A 14909-nucleotide genomic window follows, 5' to 3' on the forward strand; every position below is an offset into this window, starting at 1 on the left:
TGAAGCACATTCTGGAAGAAGAACTCAGAAAACAGAAAAGGATAATAAATATAAATTTATAAAACCATAGGATGGAAGTCAGTCTCATCACTATCTAGTCCTGTTATTGTTGTTGCTTCTCAGTTCTGAAACAGCCTCCGGCAAAGTCTCAGAGTATCCGAATCAGTGCATAAAACATCTTAAAACCCATTTGTTTTCTTTGGCTTTTTCTTTTTGGGTTCAACACTTATGTATCTATTATTTGACTCCTTCTTTCTCTTCACTTCCTCTTACACTCGCTGCTGTTCCTAATAATGTCTCATACAGGTATCTGGCTTATTCCAGCATTTCTTCTTGTACTATTTTGTATCTAATGTAAGCAAACATCTGGGTTAGGAAGAGGTCAGGTCACACATCAACACAATATTCTTAAGTAAAATATATGTTTTATCACTAGCGAGTCTGAGAACATGTATGTACATATATGTATGAACCAGCCTCAGCCTTACAAGGCTTATCTTTAATGAAGTATTTAACAGTTTTTACAGCTACACCTCTGTCCTACCAATATTTATTAGTTTTTAATATGGCCTATAGCATTTGCTGGAACAAACTTATACCCCTTATAACCTCCAATGACCAACATTTACTGTTACTGTAGATGCTATAACTTTAGAACAATCCTGTTTAATTAACAGACAGTAAGAAACTGGCACAATTTTGTACTATCAAAGATGTTTATAATATTTTAGCCATCATTAATTACATATCTTACCGTCCTCCTACCAAACAGTTTCTAACATCTGTAACTAATGTGGTATTAAACTAGAAAGCTTCAACATTTAGCAACACACAGCTATAAAACTAAACCCAACATCAAATAGTTTTGGTTTCTAGTTTTATAATAACTATCATAGCACTTCCCTATCAAACGTAATAATTGCAGTAAAATAAAGGTATGTTAAGGATATGTTACAATATTTTGGCTCTGAATCTTACACTCACTGCTGTTTCCCTTATAATGTCTCATACAGGTATTTGGCTTATTCCAGCATTTCCTATTGTAATATTTTGTGTCTAAAGTAAGCAAAGCAAGCAATTTTGTGTCTAAAGTAAGGGTTAGGAAGAGGTCAGGTCCCACTTCACACCAACACAACACAATATTGTTGAGTAAAATATATGTTTTGTCGCTAGCTAAGCATGACGACATGTTAGGAATAAAAGAGAGTCTGTTACAACGAGTTACAATGGAAGCTCAGTTTATTTGGTAAACTTTAACTCCACAACTTCAAAACCACATGTAATTCTTCATTGATTATTATTATTATTATTATTATTATTAATCAATCATCTTGAAAAATTTAAGAAGAAATAGCAATTTTTTTTGTTAACAGATTAAAATACGTCTCTTTGGACTCCTGGTCTTTAGGACTACAGACCCAGATTCAGTCAGCAAACTCAGGTTTTAGTGAACCTTGACTTGAAAACAATACAGTACCTGAAGAAGTCTGAGGAGGGATTTGACAAAAGTAAAATTAACTCTGAAGTTCAATACAAGTAAAATAATAAGTGTAGCGGTAATCCCTTTCGCATTTTTTTTTAACTTATTTGTTAGCTGCTCTTGTGCCAGTTTGTGATGTGAACTCCACTTTAGTCACAGCATAAAACAATATATAATCATAATAAAATAGAATTTAATATATATTCAGTCAAGTATTGTACTTTGCTAATAATAAATGACTCTGGGAAGGTTTTCCCTGACTTATCTATAAGAAATCCAGAGGAGGGAAAATCAGTGACTGACACATTTACAGTAAACCTACAGTATCTGTATCTCCCAGTCCGTCGACACTCTGAGGTTCAGGTTGCTCACTGTCAGTGTGCAGCAGGTCTCTGTGTACTGAAACGCAGCAGAGGTGTCGTTTGCACCTGGTCATAAAAAGAAAAGGTGTTATGTTTTGCCTTAGAGTCTTTTTTTTGTTCTCATTACTGAGAATAGAAAATAAATTTCCCTAATTTCAACTGTAATTGCTTTATTTTCCTACAGGAGAAAAATCTGTTTCCCTGCCTCTTCTTTTATAATTATTGAACAGTCCAAAGCAGTGAGTCATGTGAGTTTTTTTTATTTTAAATGATTAACAAATGTCGATGTTGGGCTATTTTGACCACATACCATCAAACAATGAAATAGACCAGGAAATGCTGTGTTTTACAGTGTGTTTCTCCTTTAAACCTTTTTCTAGTTAGACCAGTGTCTAATGTGGCTTTGCTGGTACTGGGACCCATGTTGTCGGTGCATATATGTTGCATATACTTGTGAATGTCAGTTTCTACAGTCCTACTGTGAATATATGCAGCTATAAGGGCAGAGTTCCTCACCTGACACATGCACAACCACTGTGGACGGTTTGCCCTTCACCCCGAGGATGATGACTGACTGTATCACAGTATCAGTGTCAAATGTTCCTTCTTCACTGGCAGAGCTGCGAGATGCAACAGCAGGTATCAAATCATCATGTGTCAAGTGTTTTGGGTTCAGAAGTTCAAACTATTTGAGGTTCACTTCAGCACTCAGCTTTCCTGTCTGTCACAACCCAAAAAATAGATATTTGGTCTAAAACTGGATTCCTCTTTAGGAGGTGGGAGTTATGACTCACCGACACAGCAGACGGCCTGACAGCATGTTGAACCTGCGCAGGCAGAAGGCCTTTCTATCACGGTAACTGAAGGAGTGGCCGTCGTCCAGGTACAACTCACCATCAGCGACGCCCTGCAGAGACAAATGACAGCAGTCAGGATTTTACTAATTAAAAGGTGCAAATGTCTCAAGTCTAAACTAATAGAGAGTAAACAGTTCACGCAATGTACGAATGAACTTTGCCTTAGCTTTAAAAGGCAGCATTTTATGTTAAGTATTTAACACTTTTTGCTGCTATACCTCTGTCATTTATCAGTTTCTATCAGCATATTTCTTCAGGTCAAGATGGTGATCAGAACTAAACCTGGCATCATTTGCTTTATGAAACCTGGTACAGAGGCTAGGTTCCCACATCCTTTTGCTCACCTGAGAGTTGAGGGCCACAGTGATGGAGAAGGGGAGGTGCTGGAGATCGGCTGTACAGAATCCGCTTACTGTCGACCTACAGACCACCGAGCCGCCGCGTTGGAACACAGGAACCTGAACAGAGGAAAGACCAGAACGTCAAAGTCAGTTTAGAACTGACCGTGCATGAAGGAACCACTTAGGAAAAGTACAGTGCCATAATCTGCACTAGAATTCAATAAATATAATATAATTAACTAATTCAGCAAAAAACACTGCTGTATGAAACAAGACACTTACTGAATCCAGGGTGACAGGAAGACTCAGAGTCTTGCCTCCTTTATACATCTTTGCAGAGTGAACATCATACCAAACCTAAAACAGAAACAAGCCTTAGTACAATCACACTGAGGCATATCAGGAATAAAATATGTCAGCTGGTGGTTGATTTACCTCATCAGATCCAGGAAGTAAGACTTGGATTTCTTGAACACCCGGGTCAGTTACAGGACAGGCCAGCAGAGCTCTTCCTGCACGAAATCAGAGACAGTTAAACCAAGAAAAACAACAGTGCAATAATTCCAAGATACACTGAGTAAAAATGCAAAAATAAAACATATTTATCACCAATCATATACTGGTTATCCACAGGGAAGGTGCTCTGTTCTGTTGGGAACTCCACCCACAGAGGTCTGTACAGTTGGACATAAAAGTAGTTTTTAATTCTCTTTAATTGTCTATCTATCCACCAATCCATCGATCTATCTTTAAATAAGAGTTAAATTTATGCTTGCCAACATTGCATCATCAAAACATGAGAGACATTGACCTCTAGTGCCCGAAAAAAACTACAGAGTCTTCAATAGCAAGAGCTTAACGAGGCCTGCAGTGCTTCCACTGAGCAGCAGGTGGCAGCAGCAGCACTAACCTGAGTGGAGGCAGACCAGAGGCGTGAGCCTGGTGGAACAGAGTGTACCAGTAGGGCAGCAAACAGTACCTGAGTACAGAGGAGGAAATACTCTGACAAACCCTCTATCTCTGCAAGAATCATTAAAACATAATTGTGTCCAGTGCATCAGAAGCATCTCGAAACACGTCACAAGTTTGTGTTCTATTCTGCATTTTGACTCTGACATTTAAAGGAGTAATGAGGTGAAACTGTTTGTCAAAGATGTGTTTAAATAATAGTGATCAGTTTCAGCTGTCTTGGCTGGTCAATGAAGATGACTGGAATGGAGGATTTTAAGTTTCTTTCCAAGCAAAATGTGCCAGCAACAACAACAAAAAACACAGAGGCTGTTAAATTTGACAACCACCAACCAACCAACTGATTCATTTGGACATAACTATGTTCTAACAAAAAAAGATGACCAATATCCCTGCTTCTTTCCCTGTTGACTGGCTGACACCTCACACACACACCTCACACTGGCTGATCAGGCTAATTATTAGCTAATTTTTACAAGTTTCTGACAGCAGTATGCTGTAAATGGTTGCCCTCTGTGGTTGTTTTTTAACTACTTTCCTAATTAAACATGATGTGAATGGTGTTATTAATGACTTTTATGATGAAACGTAGCTTGAAGATCAGACAGACTCCTTGTGAAGTGAAGATCTTGTGACGTGCGTGACCCCCTGTTGCTGATCAGTCACACTGTGTGAAAACCACTTCAAGAACCATACAGAGATCTGACAACGTTGAAAGTCATGTAGTGTGACCAAGGCTTTAAAGTACCTCTGTTGGATCGCGGTGCGGATGGAGGCTGTGACTTCCTCTCCAAACAGCCAGGGCTCCCGACGCTTTGTCGTATTTGCAGAGTGACCTCGGAAAAACGGCTGCAGGGCGGCTGCCTGGTACCAGCGCACCAGCAACTCCGGCTCCGGATCCTGAACAAACCCGCCGACATCGGCTGAAACACGGAGCGAGAAAGACGTGAGAGGCCGCAACTTCAGTGTTAAGAGATAAATAACAGAAAAGCAGCATATTTCAGTGCTGTGAGTCTAGTTACTGTATCTTTCTTAATTTATTTAATTCTGTCTTATTACTGTCTTGACAATCATCTGTAAAGCACTTTAAACTTAACTAAACTGTATGAAATGTGCTATATAAATACATTTTGATTGATTGATTGTTAAGGCCAGTTTTAAGGAAATAACTAGTTTTAACAGTATGTGTGTCTGTACCAAGACAGTTACTCTCTTAACCAAGTTTGCCACATAAAGTCCAATATTTGTCTCTCAAACAGTCAATAACAATTCTAGTTGTGATTTTACTATTTAAAAAAAATCCACTATGTACAGTACCTCCACAAAATGCTATGCCCACCACGCTTAGGGACAAAAGCATTGGAATGGAGATCTTCAGATACTCCCAACTGGCAGCGTTATCACCTGTCCACACTGCTCCTGCATCCCCAACACAGTCAATCACAACAAACAGTGCAGTGAAGGATTACAACAATGAATACATCACAGGGGATTGGGTTTATTTTTCATTTTACAAAAACGTACCAAGTCTCTGAGACCCAGCAAAGAAGGAGCGTGAAAGGACAAAAGGTCTCTCTAAGCCACCTGAGCGAGTTATCAGACCCTCCACTGTGGCCATGTGCTGTCAGACAACAAGAAAAACCTTTAATAACTGTTGTTTATTAAAGTTGTGCACCTCTCATTGAAGGTGAGGTGAAGAGAGGAGGTCCCTTAACTACCCCGACAAGATTGGGGTTCTGGGGTTTTCTGAATATGTTAAAATCACACAGGTGGAATAATGATACAAATATGTCAACAGCAATTGAAATGATATTGTGTACTTGTAAAATAACTAAAATAAAATAAAAGTATACAGGAAATGTCTTTTTTGTCTTTGTAAATTTGGTCTAATGTATCAACACAACAAGCATGAGGAGTCATTGATGCATAACTGAGACTGGGATGTGTACATGACTGAGTCCTAATACCTATTGTATGGTAATACATGTATGTATAAACAAACAAACAGCCCCTTAATTATATTAAAAAAAAACTAATACTGCAACTAACATAAACTAAACTTAAACAATCAAAATAAAAACTAATAATACAAAAATACAAAGCTATAATAACTCTTGTCTGAAATGAGTTAAATAAGCCCGCTCACCTGGTAGAAGCCGTACAGGTTGTGTAATTCCCGGTGTTCCCAGCCCCCATAATGCACTGCGTCCTTTGGCATTGTCTGCTCTGGCCCGTCGAACACAGACGGTTCATTCATATCATTCCACACAAATAACGATGGTGTTGATCCCTGCATCAGACATAAACACTTCAACGACAGCAAAACCGCTCTCTGTCACTTCACAGCTATAAAACTATGCTATGTATAAAAACATAGTTATATTGGAATATTTAGTCATTTTGTAGGATGTAAAAACATTAGTTGAACTGTTTTGGTCTGTTCTTATGGATGAACTGGGATGCATATATAGAGTAGTATTGATTTGTGGATTATTTTTACACTTTTTTACCTTATACTTATCTAGGCTGAAACATCTGGAGTACCACGCTCGAGTGTCTGGACTGCTGAAATCGAGGTAAGATGACTTGCCTATAAAAGAGGTTGATAAAAGCTCCAGTTAGAAAGAAACAAACAATCTCCACTTAAAAGTAGGTCAATTAATTCTGTGGCTTATGGAGCCCCTTTTCTATCCTTTTTTAAGAAACTGGAGATCATCTGAAGTCATCTCTGAGTAACCGCTCCAAACTATTATCATTTTACGTTTTACTGCAACTATTTAATATAAGTATTTTGGTCATTTTATATATATATTTTATGTGGGTTTCATTTATTTATCTGTTTGTAATTTCCATGTCTTTTGTTGAGTTTGAGTTAATATGTGTTTGTGTAAGTTTAAGTTGTGTGCTTGTGTTGTTATTTGTCAGCGGTATGCCTGGGGTTGTGTTCCATGTATGGTTTCATACTGTCATTTAATAAATAAATCTTATAAGAACAAACACAAGGTATCAAGACAATTATTTTTATTTGTCTGTACTGTATGTTAGGGGAACAGTTAACTAACTAACTTTATATGTATGTCAGCAGAGGCTTGTAGGTTTTGTCATTTATAAATGAAAGTCTATTTATAGTAAGAAAAACATTACCAGGCCAGCAGGAGCCCTGATATGTCTGTCCCTCTCTGTCCTTGACAAAGTGCCCTCCGTCTCTGGCCTCATGGTACAGCGACCAATCAGGATCAGTCTTAATGTGAGGATCATTTATAACAACCAACTGAAAGATAAGAGCAATGTGCACAATAAAGAATCCACATTTTTTTACATGACCACAAAAAAAAAGGCTGTAAATACACATGATGCAGCCTAAAACTGACCTTCCTCCTCTTCTTCTCTAGGTGGAGCTGCAGGGAGACTGGTTCGGGGAAAAGAGCAGAGTCCCAGGTGAAATAACGCTTCCCATCCGTGTGCTCAATGTCCAGCCAGATAACGTCGTATGGAATATCGTGGCAATCAAATCCAGCATCTACGGCCTTCACGTCAGCTTCATCGTTGTAGTTCCAGCGGCACTGGTGGTACCCGAGGGCAAACAAAGGGGGTAGTGCCTGATACCCTGACAGAAAATTCATGATTTAATAAATAATTGTGGTTTAATTTAGACACTATAAAGGTAAAAACCTCCATAATCTTTTTTAAGATCTTAAATTGACTTTTTTCAGGCCATGCTTTGTTTTTATGTACAAACACATTCAGTGCTGCACACACACCTGTCAGCTTGGCGTACTGGGAGAAGAGCTGCTGCGGACTGGGCCCGAGCAGAACCACGCAGTCAATCACACCACTTTCTGACAGCCAGTGGACGTCAGTCCGAGGCTGCATCCGCTTCCTCTTCAGTTGGGGTGATCCATCATCCTGGGAGAGGTAGGAGGTTATTATGTGGCTATGAACGTATATATTTTTTACATCTTATAACATTTTTTGGTTTTTAGAACCATCTTTATTATCGGTTTGCAACCAGGAGGACTTGCAAAAGTAACACTAAAAGTGTGCAGGACTGGACATATTATGAGGTAAGACAGTGGTTGTTATCAGGTAGCTTTGCTGTTTCAATTTCCCCACAAAACTCTTTTACCCAGCCTGGGATTCATTCCAAAAGTTCTGCCTCTCTTACCTCTGGGAATAAACAAGGAGCTCATGAAAAACTTAGCTTTAACAGACAGCTAGGCAGATAATGTGTGAGGAGAGCACTGGAACAAGGGGTTACCTGGTGCTCAGACTGGTTGTAACGAACGTTCACAAACGTTTCGGACGCATTCAGCCAAAATACACCCAAAGTCCTGTCGGGTTTGTGGGCCACCAACAGCGGCACAGACCCATACAGGCCGAGGCGGCTGTACAACTCATAGGCAAAGACATCCAAGTTATACAGCCGATAAGGTTCACCATGTCTGGAAAACGAAATGAATTGAAGACATCATTACCAACTGATTCTAAACATTTAAAGCTGTAATTGATGAAATGCAAATAAATGAGTCTTTATTGCACAAAACATTTGTTAAAATTTGTGTGTGTGTACCTGGTGTCTCTGAGCTGAAGGCTGTCAGCGTGCTCTGGCAGACCGTACACATGACTGAACTCGTGAAAACAGAAGTCTGACCCAATGCTACTGGGACCTGGAATTGAACAAGAAGTAGAGCAAGCTTTCATGAGGCAAAATATAAGTACTTACTTACTCGGGTACTTGACGATATCAAGTACAGATATGAGTACTTAATAACACCATTAAAGTTCTTACTACTTTAGGAACATATTTTAATACATGTTCCTCATTTTCTGACTGTTACAGACTACATTTCTTTGTAAAAGTTGCTTAAAATATTTTCAAACTGCTGACACTGCTTCTCTTTTTCCTACTTGCCTTACTAACGAGAGGTTGCATAACATCACGCTGCCTTAAAGTGATATCTGAGAAGTTTTATGACTACAATTACGAGTACATGAGTTCAGTATTAGACCTGATACTGTTATCGTTATCGGTGCATCCCTAGCTTTTTGTAATTGTTTTTCTGAATGAGTCTTAAAGCAGCTACAATGTACAAAGAATACTGAATGTTAGTAAAGCTGCTACGTAAATGTGGTTAACATATAGTTATAATATGTATTTAGAATCTAAATATTTAGAATAAAACATTACAGTGGTGAAGTTCTGACAAGAAAACAGGGCACAATTACTGACAAGTTTGCCTTTTAAAAATGCCTTTTAAAAATGGTAAAACAGCAGAAACAAACCATTTGCTTTGACATCCACAAACTGCTTAAAAGTCTCTTTCCATAATAAACTTTTGTGGTCCTCTTGAAGCTGTCAGAGGAACAAAGGGAAAAAGAACAAATGCCTTTATAGACCACATTAAGCTTCAAGTAAGAGTAATATTACAGCTTTGGTATTCTCTTACCTCACTATCATGAGATGAGGCCCTGAGGAAAAAAGACACACAGAACATGTAATTTAACTCTTTTCATGTGTTTGTTTTATTTCCTAGTACACAACCCTTCTTCTGAGAGCCTCACCTGGTCGGATCCTGCAGGGTCTCGAACCACAGTTTGCTTTTAGAGTTGAATGTAACCATCACTTCGTCCTCACACAGGATCTCCAGTCGGAAAGGGAAATGCCACACGCAAACCCGGTGACGGCCTGAAGACCAAGAAAGGGTGACGCAGTACTTAGACTGTCTCTCCACTCTCAACCTGCCAGGTGATGAGAGAAAAAGGTCAACCACTATCCAAGTACTGCAGCAATAACACACTAAGACATAGTTAAAAGAATGTAACAACCATTTAAAAAGGTTTCCCTTTAATTTTGACTTAAAAGCTATTTTAAAGATGTTGATATTTTGACAAGAAACTACCTAAATTGATTTCAACAGTGAGAATCACGGATGTGCAACACAACCTAGACTCAAAGCTTTTAGTGCATTAGAGAAAAGGCCTAAGATACGAGGAGTGGATCAGTTAAAGTACATTGCTTGTGTAACTAGATATCATAATGGGGTGATGATGATGCTGATGCGGCTCTTACTGTGCACACTGCTGTTCCCCCGTTATCACATCTGGAACTCTGTAGCGCGCTTTAAACGGCTGGAGCTCGTCTATTAATATCCTTACAGTGTCGTTCTTGCAAGGTGACACACAAAGAAGCAGTGACGTCTGTGAAAAGAGCACAGCAAGAAGAGTTTTCTGATGTAGAAAGTTCAGATATTATAACAAGTTTAACAAGTTCTTTAATGTACTTTATTATTGAGATACTGGGGGCAGATTTTATTTGCATTTTGCTCGTAATTGTCATCTAACTACACAGTTACTTATAGGGGATTTCATTGATGGAGGGTTCTGGTTTGGCTTCTATGCACAATTCAGTGAATTTAACAGTTAATAAAGACCATTTTAACCTGACGTGAATTAAAATGTATTACCTAAAACCAGTCTACTTCTACTTAAAGATACTTGTGACCATTCTTAATCGTAATCTTTAATCAAAGAAGATTCATCTCTCTTTCTAAAACTAAAAAAAAAAACGTAGTCAAACATATCCTCAAAGAAAATGCAATGCACGGTGTATGATTTTTACACAATTTTAGCCTCACAGACATGCATCAATACATACAACAGATAAAACACCAGCAACTTTTTATGTGCATTCGCAATGATTAAATGGTGTCAAATGTGAATAAAGACATAACTCATCATTGGTTGTGGTTTACAGTAAACCTGGTGTTCAGACCTGCGTGTCGGGCTCCAGCAGTTCAAAGCGTGCCCCCTTCTCTGTGAGCACCATGGTGTCCAAAAGGGCTTGGTACTGCAAGTTCGGGCCCTGGATCTGTCGCCTCGGATGTGACAACAACATTGCAATATATATTATAAACTTCATCCTGTACAGGACAATTATGTTCTGCAAAACACACTTAACTGTGGGTGACTGTGGAGTAATTTGTGCCCAACATACCTGTAAAAAGCAACATGCTCACTTTTCTTGAACTTCTCTTCATCAACACTGAGCAAGCAGATGGAAAACTTAAATTCAGTACATGCATATTATTATATAATATAACAAACCTTTTTAATGCCTGTGGACAAAGACTTTTACACATACACACTTTTTTTTTATAGAAACCAAACCATATAGCAAAAGCACACATAATGCATGTGTTTCGTCCTGCAGGCTGTCATTCATTAGACACACAATAGGGGACCTATCCAGTGTCTGTTCTGTGCTCAGACTGCATGTGAAAAGTCAAAGGTCTCAAACTGAAAGCAGCATGTTGTTTATACCTAAGGACGGACTGGTTCACTTCCGCCATTTGGAGACAGTCCGATAGAAAACAGGTTAACAGTCGCTGTTGGTCTTCTGATATAAACTTTAACTACATTGTCGTTCTTTGGCGTTGACACACCAAGCAACCCTGACAGCGATCGATAATATCAACACACACAACTAACCACACTTCCGGGGCGTATTTTCAAATTAAACTTCCTACTGAAGCGCATGCGCACTACCTAGAGGTAAGATTATCGATCCCCGTGGGAGAAATTCAGGTTTGACAAAACAGCACAGGGGAAGAGAAAAATACATACAATAATGAATAATAATAAAAAAATATAATAAATATATATTAGGAAATATAAAAAATATAATAGAAAATATAAAAAAAATATAACTGAAAAAACTGAAAATATGTATGTAAAATATTTTAAACTAACTGTACATATGCAATTATTACAAGTTAAGTTTTGTGCAAAAAGTGTGAGTGTGTGCCCTTCATTCAGGCTCAGCAACGAGGTTATTATAGTTAACTAAAACTAAATTAAAAACTAAAACTAGTTGTGAGAGAACATTTTAGTTACCTGAAATAAAAAATAATATAATAAACTTTGGGGGGATAAACCCACACGTTATTGTGTACTAATTAAACTAACTACAATAAAAAAAAATATACAGGAAATTACTTTAGTTTTAGTCTTAATTTGGTCGAATGTATCAACACAACAAGCATGAGGAGGCAAAACTGAGACTGGGATGTCTGTTTGTATTCTGTTCTGAACTTCTTAAATCTTGCCCCTGACAAATACCCCCCCTATAATTATTATAATAAAAAAAAAACTAAACTAAACATTCTTAAACAATAAAAATGTAACTGAAAGGAGCCAACGCACTCTGGAAACTAACTGAAACTGAGCTTGAAAACAAAAAACACCATGTGCAGTACCTGATAAATAAAACTGCACGTAATTGTTTACAATGAGGGAATTTTATTTGAACAAACTTGAGCAGTGTCTGTCTTATAGATTTGGCCTTTAATTTTCTGTGTTAGTTCAGTGTATTTCTTGTTGTGTTTGTTTACTATAATGTATTCTGGCTCTGAATGTGTATCACTGATGCAGACAGCCATTGCTAAAGGTTAATTGGTACTTAGAAAGTTGGTCATGGTTACTTATTTTGTTTTTTTCTAGCTGTTTATCTACTGTTTTATACTGCTTATAGGGGAGCCCACAATATTTTAGTATATAATTCAGTGTAGTATACATGGGTCGCATTACATGGAAGCTATTAAAAAAGAAACTGCCCTTTTTTCAGTTAAAATATTTTTTATTTAAAACAAATTAATCCCACTCTAGACATCAAAGTGTGTTACATTATACCAATTTAGTATAATTTTTAATCACTATTGTTTTACTAATATGAGCAAGTCAGCATGAAGGTATTGATAAAAACACAGGTACAGTAGTTTATTGATGGTCCTCTAAATCCCCACTGGTTATGTATGGAAGCCCATTTCCACCAATGAGTCATAATAATGAGACACTTTCTCAAAATAATGACTTAGTATCTTTAAAAATGTCTCATTATTTTAAGATACTAAGTCAAAATATTGAGAACGTTTCTCTTTATTTTGAGATACTAAGTCAATATTTTGAGATGTTAAGTCAATTTTAAGAAAGTTTGCCATTATTGAGAGATACTAAGACAAACTATTGAGAAATGTTTTCATTATTTTGAGATACTATGACACAACATTGAGAAGGTTTTTCAATATTTTAGGATGTTAAGTCAATTTTAAGAAAGTGTCCTATTATTTTGAGAAGCTAGGACACAATATTTAGAATGTTTCTCATCATTTTGGGATACTAAGACAAAATATTAAGAAGGTTTTTCATTATTTTGAGATACTAAATAAATATTTTGAGATGTTAAGTCAATTTTGAGAAAGTTTTTCATTATTTTGAGATACTAAGACAAACTAATAAGAAGGTTTCTCATTATTTTGAGATTTACTAATAGTGAGCCAAGTCAGCAGTGAAGGTATTGATAAAAACACAGCTACAGCTAGTTTATTGATGGTCCTCTAAAATCCCCACCTGGGTTATGGTATGGAGCCCAGTTTATTCCACCACATGAGTCATAATAATTGAGACACCTTTCTCAAAAATAGATGACTTGGTATCTTTAAAAAATGCTCTCATTATTTTAAGATACTAAGTCATAGAATATTGAGAACCGTTTCTCTTTATTTTTGCAAGATACTAAGTCCAACTATTTTGAGATGTTAAGTCAATTTTAAGAAAGTTTTTCCATTATTGAGAGATGACTAAGACAAACTACTGAGAAATGGTTTTCATTATTTTTGCAGCATACTATGACACAACATTGAGGAAGGTTTTTCAATATTTTAGGATGTTAAGTCAATTTTAAGAAAGGTGTCCTATCTATTTTGAGAAGCTAGCGACGACAATACTTAGAATGTTTCCTCAATCCATTTTGGATACGTGAAGACAAAATATTAAGAAGTCTCTTTCATTGATCTTTTGAGGATACTAAATAAATATTTTGAGATTGTTAAGTCAACAATTTTGAGAAAGTTTTTCATGGAATTTTGGAGGATACTTAGACAAACTAATAAGAACGTTTTCTCAGTGATGTTTTTGAGGAAGGCCGTAGGGGGACACAAGTATTGTAGCATGTTTCTTCCCGTGTGATTTTTGGGGAAGTACTAGAGACAAAATGATTAGAGTTTTTCATTATGTTTGAGATACTAAATAAATTATGTTTTGGAGATGTTAATCAATTGTGAGAAAGTTTTGTTCATCCTATTTGAGATACTAAGACGGAAAAACTAATAAGGAAGGTTCTCATTATTTTGAGACACAAAGCAACATTTTTGAGGATGCCTAAAGTGGATGTATTTTGATAAAAGGTGTCTCTTCATAATGACTTACAGGACTCCCTCTCGGCCCTCCCCCTTGCCTGGGTTTCACACTGGTCAGACACGGCTTCTTCCATACAAAAAACAACTACTAAATTATCCCCAAGCCGCCTCTCTGGTGTTTCTAGCGGGCCTCTCCTGCGGCAGCGTGAACTGCCACCCCCGGGAGCGCACGGAACTGGGAGCGGATCTGGCGACTGGCTCTTGACCCGTAGTAGACGCCACAAAACCAAGATGCCAGATCAGCGACACCAAGATTGCCAAGCAGGTTCCACGGACCGCAATCGCTCATGTTTGCTGCTTTTTTGCGTTACGTATCCGGCTCGGCGGACGTCCGGCAGGAGGTCTCCGTATGCGACGCGTGGACATCACCTCGGTGGACGTCGTTTACACCGCCAACGAGCTCCTTTTGACGGCTATAACCGACCAGTAGGCGATGTTAGCACGCCCGCCTGCTAACTAGCAGCAGCTCCTACAGTCCCAACACACACACACACACAACACACCACACACAACGACACACACGCACAAACTCACACTGAAGCTTGACAGTTCTTGGTTTTGCCAAGATGAGCTCTTATTCGGAATAAGCTGCTGACATTCAAAGACTCTGCCTCAGTTTTTGTTTTTGGGGGTTTTGAACCTCCTGG

At 37.9% G+C, this 14909-nt stretch overlaps 1 protein-coding gene across 1 annotated transcript; it reads right to left on the reverse strand.

The window, feature by feature from the left end:
• Window positions 1–1221: 1221 nt before the first annotated feature.
• ganc (glucosidase, alpha; neutral C) lies at window positions 1222–11507 on the reverse strand. Its single transcript, XM_035673700.1, has 25 exons — window positions 11330–11507; window positions 11004–11051; window positions 10782–10884; window positions 10080–10207; window positions 9572–9748; window positions 9457–9478; window positions 9293–9362; window positions 8580–8676; window positions 8268–8451; window positions 7771–7915; window positions 7381–7616; window positions 7154–7280; window positions 6520–6599; window positions 6156–6299; window positions 5534–5630; window positions 5327–5428; window positions 4758–4932; window positions 3951–4019; window positions 3650–3714; window positions 3476–3552; window positions 3323–3397; window positions 3044–3157; window positions 2637–2749; window positions 2359–2462; window positions 1222–1908 (listed from the first exon to the last, which is right to left on the reverse strand). The coding sequence occupies exons 1-25, from the start codon at window positions 11356–11358 to the stop codon at window positions 1799–1801; spliced, it is 2691 nt and encodes an 896-aa protein (XP_035529593.1). The 5' UTR covers window positions 11359–11507; the 3' UTR covers window positions 1222–1798.
• Between the last annotated feature and the right edge of the window lie 3402 nt (window positions 11508–14909).

Source organism: Morone saxatilis, unplaced genomic scaffold, assembly GCF_004916995.1.
Source record: "Morone saxatilis isolate NCDOM2014 unplaced genomic scaffold, NCSU_SB_2.0 Contig3, whole genome shotgun sequence".
Taxonomy (NCBI): domain Eukaryota; kingdom Metazoa; phylum Chordata; class Actinopteri; family Moronidae; genus Morone; species Morone saxatilis.

Bases quoted from the DNA above. Each gene is read 5' to 3' on its own strand.
- ganc (XM_035673700.1), bottom strand. From the start codon at position 11,358: ATGGCGGAAGTGAACCAGTCCGTCCTTAG. The intron at 10,208-10,781 runs GTCTGAACACCA...CTCTTTTCACAG, and splicing joins TGCTGGAGCCCGACACGCAG to ACGTCACTGCTTCTTTGTGT. The intron at 2,750-3,043 runs GTGAGCAAAAGG...TTGTCTCTGCAG, and splicing joins CTGTGGCCCTCAACTCTCAG to GGCGTCGCTGATGGTGAGTT.